The sequence below is a fragment of the Acromyrmex echinatior genome, chromosome 11 (assembly GCF_024713525.1).
Source record: "Acromyrmex echinatior isolate Ae372 chromosome 11, ASM2471352v2, whole genome shotgun sequence".
NCBI lineage: Eukaryota > Metazoa > Arthropoda > Insecta > Hymenoptera > Formicidae > Acromyrmex > Acromyrmex echinatior.
The window spans coordinates 3,976,290-3,980,489 of record NC_141862.1 but is presented as its reverse complement, the minus strand read 5'-3'; the positions used below and the strand labels follow the sequence as shown (position 1 = coordinate 3,980,489).

Sequence of the window (4,200 nt, the reverse complement as noted above, 5' to 3'; positions counted from 1 at the left end):
TCTTACACCATTTTGTAATATCACGATGCATGTTAGGCCACACATACCATTGACGGATTACCCGATCAGTGACTTTAGGGTCCGGATGAGCCACGTCATGGAACAAATGAAAAACGCGATCTCGTAAAGATGCCGGTATATAGGGACGGATTGCCTCGCCGATCATTTCACAGTAAAGTGCAGTATGCGTCGGCCCCCATTGAATTCGCTTCATAGAAAGCGGAAAATCAGGAGATTCGTGAATAGACCGTAGCTCCTCGTCTTGTTCTTGTTTCTGTGTAAGCTCATTAAGTTCGATCTCAACAGGTAAACGAATGGCTTCGATGTGGGAAAGGGAATCCGCCGCAATATTATCTTTACCCGATAGGTATTCGATACGCGTAGTGAACTGCGAGATGAACGAAAGTTGTCTCTGTTGCCGAGGTGATGCTTTTTTGGAACGTTGCATAAACGCGTAGATGAGAGGCTTGTGATCGGTCACAACCTTGAAATTTCGCCCTTCGAGGAAATAACGAAAATATTTGATTGCCTCGGCGATCGCCGTAAGCTCCCGATCGTACGCGCTGTAGTTCTGTTGTGCCGAATTTAATTTGCGCGAAAAGAATGCGAGCGGTTTCCACGAGTCGTCTAAACGTTGTTCGAGGGCGGCCCCGATGGCGAAATCTGACGCGTCACAAATAAGATGCGTCTCGGCTGCGTCGGAGGAGTGAGAGAGTATAGTCGCGTTGGCCAGACTCTCCTTACACTCATTGAACGCTTCTTCAGCCACCGGCGTCCATATGATTAGCCGTTTGTCATTTTTGCGTGAATCACGAAGGTACTCATTTAATGATGCCTGAACGATAGCTGCATTATGTAGTAATTTACGATAAAAGTTGACAAGCCCAAGAAAACGACGCAATTCGACTATAGTGTTAGGCCTTGGAAACTCGCGAATAGCCTGAGTCTTATCGAGTGTTGGTTTACACCCTTTGCTGTTAATCGTAAAGCCGAGGAATTCTAATTCCTGCTTGCCGAACTCGCATTTATTTACATTGAGTCGTAAATAAAACTTTTTTAATCGCTGTAACACTATGCGTAAGTGAGCTTCGTGCTCTTCAAGAGACGTCGACGCTATGAGTATGTCGTCGATGAATGCAAACACAAATTCCAGGTCGCCTAGAGCGTGGAAGATTTGACGCTGAAATGTTTGACTCGCGTTTTTAAGACCGAATGTCATGAATTTATATTCGAACAGCCCAAAGGGCATAATGACAGCCGTTTTCGGAATATCTTCCGGCGCCACTGGAATTTGATTGTATGCCTGATACAGATCTAGCTTAGAGAAAATGACTTTCCCACGCAGATTGGAGGAGCAATCGTGCAAATGCGGTAAATTTATCCGGCACGGTAATTGCGTTAAGACGACGGTAATCCGTCTTTTTTCGGTACCATGTGAATGGGACTTGCCCATGGACTACTGGACGGACAGCAAATACCGGCTTTGACTAGCCGTTGAAATTCAGCCTTTGCCGCTTTCAATTTTTCCGGACTTAACCGCCTGGGGCGCTCAGCTACCGGCGGGCCCGTGGTAATGATATGATGACGAACGTCGTTACTGCAATTCGGAGTTACCTGTTCTAAACTAGTGACCTCCGGAAATTCAAATAAGATACTCGCGAATTTCGTACTGGGTTTGACCATGCTAATGGCAAGCTGTGGTACCGATTTGACAATGCCCGACACGTACACATTATTTTGTGAATCGATGAATCTACGACCTTTAAGGTCCGGAAGGAGATAATGTGCAATCAGGTCGGCCCTAATAATCGGATACGGAACTGATGCTACGCAGAAATTCCATGTGATCGGGCGTATCCCTAAATGTAGCGTTCGGAACGACTCCCCATATGTATCTATACGCGTATTGTTTGCCGCGTAAAGTTTGAAATTGGTCGGAGTTTTGTTCTTCGCGTAAGTGCTGGGAAGCAGCGAAATTTCTGCCCCCGTATCTACAAGGAATAACTCTCCGGTGACTCGATCGTGGAGACGGACAGAAGAATCGACGCCCGCCATGCCTGTCTCCTCGGTGGCAGACGATTCTATTCCCCTGCCTTTTCGTCCGTTAAAACTTGGGCTTCGGCCAAGGGCACAGGAATTTTTCAGTTCCTTTACAGACTCGTGCTTGTTTCCCAAAAGTACGATGCGGCCAGCAGACATGAGAGTTTCTGCTTTTGGAACGCTTACGATTTTTATTTACCTTGTCTCTCGTCTGAAATCTGCTGTATCGCTTGACCTCACCCGCGAGGATAGCAATATCAGCGGCCAGACCGTCGATCCTAACTTCTAAGTCGGACGGCTTAGACTCTGACGACGATGCGGAGGCACACTGCACAGAATCACCCACGGTCTCAACTATTTTATCCGCCATTTTGGCTAATTTATCCAGATCCGTGCTTTCGGTAATCGCAAGAATGCTTCTAATGTGCGGTGATAAATGTTCAAAGAACACAGTTTTTATTACGGCGTCGTCACATCGTTTGTCAGAGTTTAAGTTACGAAGTCGACTGAGAATCTGCGACGGTTTACCTGACGTAAGCACTTGGCCTTTTATTAATTGTCGCAGTTGACTTTCTGCTGACGCTGAAAAATTTTCAATGATACGCTGTTTTAATTTGGTGTATGGTTCAGTCACATCGGGCTTCGCGATGAGATCTCTGCAGCACGCGATGGCTTCTGTGTCCAGAGACATAATCACGTGATGCGCCTTAGTCTTTTGTTCTGTGATTCGAGCGGCCTCGAAAGTGGCCTCGACTTGAATGAACCATATCACCGGATCTTTAATTAAGAACGGCGGAATTTTCGGAACCCTATATGAATCCACGCGTGCGACATTGCCGACCACATTGCCCTGCATCTGTCGAAGCATCGCTTGCAGCTACATCACTTGCTTCTGTAATTCCTCGTTGGTGGGAGGAGCCATAACTATACGTGACGAAGCTTACGAACAATCAGTACTTCCTAATGGTCTTAAATATTAACCGCTTATGCGCGCGCTATAAAAATTTCGATCGCTCAATGCTAATTTGTCAATAATGGAGAAATTGTTAATTGACGTTCGTATAATTGACCTCGTGAAGAAAAGCGCGGAGGATCTACTTTCCTGTTTTACCGGATTACGCGCGCTTAAAAACTAACGCACTGCATACACAATTTGCCCGACTACAATGCGGCAAAGTCGTCCTTCACAGGTCACAATGGCGGCGAGATCGTCCTTGACAGGTCACAATGGCGGCGAGGTCGTCCTTCACAGATCACAATGACGGCGACGGCGATGGCATCCTGAACGCCGGCTCCTGGGCTGATTCGTGCGGTTCCCACGTCGGCGGAACGCTGAGCGTCTGTCGTTGGATATGTCTCTGCGGTGCTTCCGACGACGAGAATTTTCCACTGGCCCCGGCCTCAGCGATGGGGCCTTGCGACAGGTCACAATATCGGCGATGAGCCTGCTGCTGCTTACGACGTCGGCGATGAGCCTGCTACTGCTTACGACGTCGGCGATGGGCCTCCTTGTCGGCTACGACGTCGGCGACAAGCTTCCTTATCGGCTACGACGTCGGCAATGTGCACTTCTGCTTAGTTCGAAACCAAGTTCGTCTCGATGTTGCTCGAACGAGTTACCGGTTAATCGCTTCTTCCTCTCGATCACATCGGCCTTTAGATCTCGTCGGCCTTTCGTATCACGACGGCCTTTCGTATCACATCACGTCGGGGTCACCAATGTGGGAATATGTGACTCAATGGATAAGTCAGATTCTCTTGACAAGCCCATGCTTGTCGTGTGATGTGATATAGAAAATAATGATCGAGACTTTTTTTATAACTGGTAATAATAATATTTATTTCACGAGCACAATTTAATATGACCGTACAGGATGAACGCCATTATTGATCTTTTATTATAATTTTTCTTTTTTTATTATTTTTACGCTGCTAGGCAACTCGCTACCTACATAATCCTTAAGCTTTCTTCACTCGCTGCGCTAGTGAGGTATTAAGAATTCTCCACACAAGCAATCATTTGCTTGGCAGTACTGCGTGAACGAATAACTTTTGTTGGTTTTGGTTCATTTTAAAATATCCAAACAGTGGATTGTTGTTTACTTTCGGGCTTATATGAATAGATCCATGTTTCGTCCCCAGTAATGATGTTGTAGACCA

The 4,200-nt window shown here is 46.5% G+C and overlaps 2 protein-coding genes across 2 annotated transcripts; both read right to left on the bottom strand.

Annotated features, from left to right (window-relative positions):
* Positions 1 to 1,398: 1,398 nt before the first annotated feature.
* LOC147908070 (uncharacterized) lies at positions 1,399 to 2,055 on the bottom strand. The gene has a single exon (XM_087411531.1). The coding sequence runs from the start codon at positions 2,053 to 2,055 to the stop codon at positions 1,399 to 1,401; it is 657 nt and encodes a 218-aa protein (XP_087267657.1).
* Positions 2,056 to 2,104: 49 nt separating this feature from the next.
* On the bottom strand, positions 2,105 to 2,908 carry LOC147908069 (uncharacterized). The gene has a single exon (XM_087411530.1). It carries the CDS (start codon positions 2,906 to 2,908, stop codon positions 2,105 to 2,107), a length of 804 nt encoding a protein of 267 aa, XP_087267656.1.
* Positions 2,909 to 4,200: the final 1,292 nt, after the last annotated feature.

Excerpts from the sequence above, each read along its gene's own strand:
- LOC147908070 (XM_087411531.1), bottom strand. The coding sequence starts at position 2,055 with ATGGCGGGCGTCGATTCTTCTGTCCGTCTCCACGATCGAGTCACCGGA.
- LOC147908069 (XM_087411530.1), bottom strand. The coding sequence starts at position 2,908 with ATGCTTCGACAGATGCAGGGCAATGTGGTCGGCAATGTCGCACGCGTG.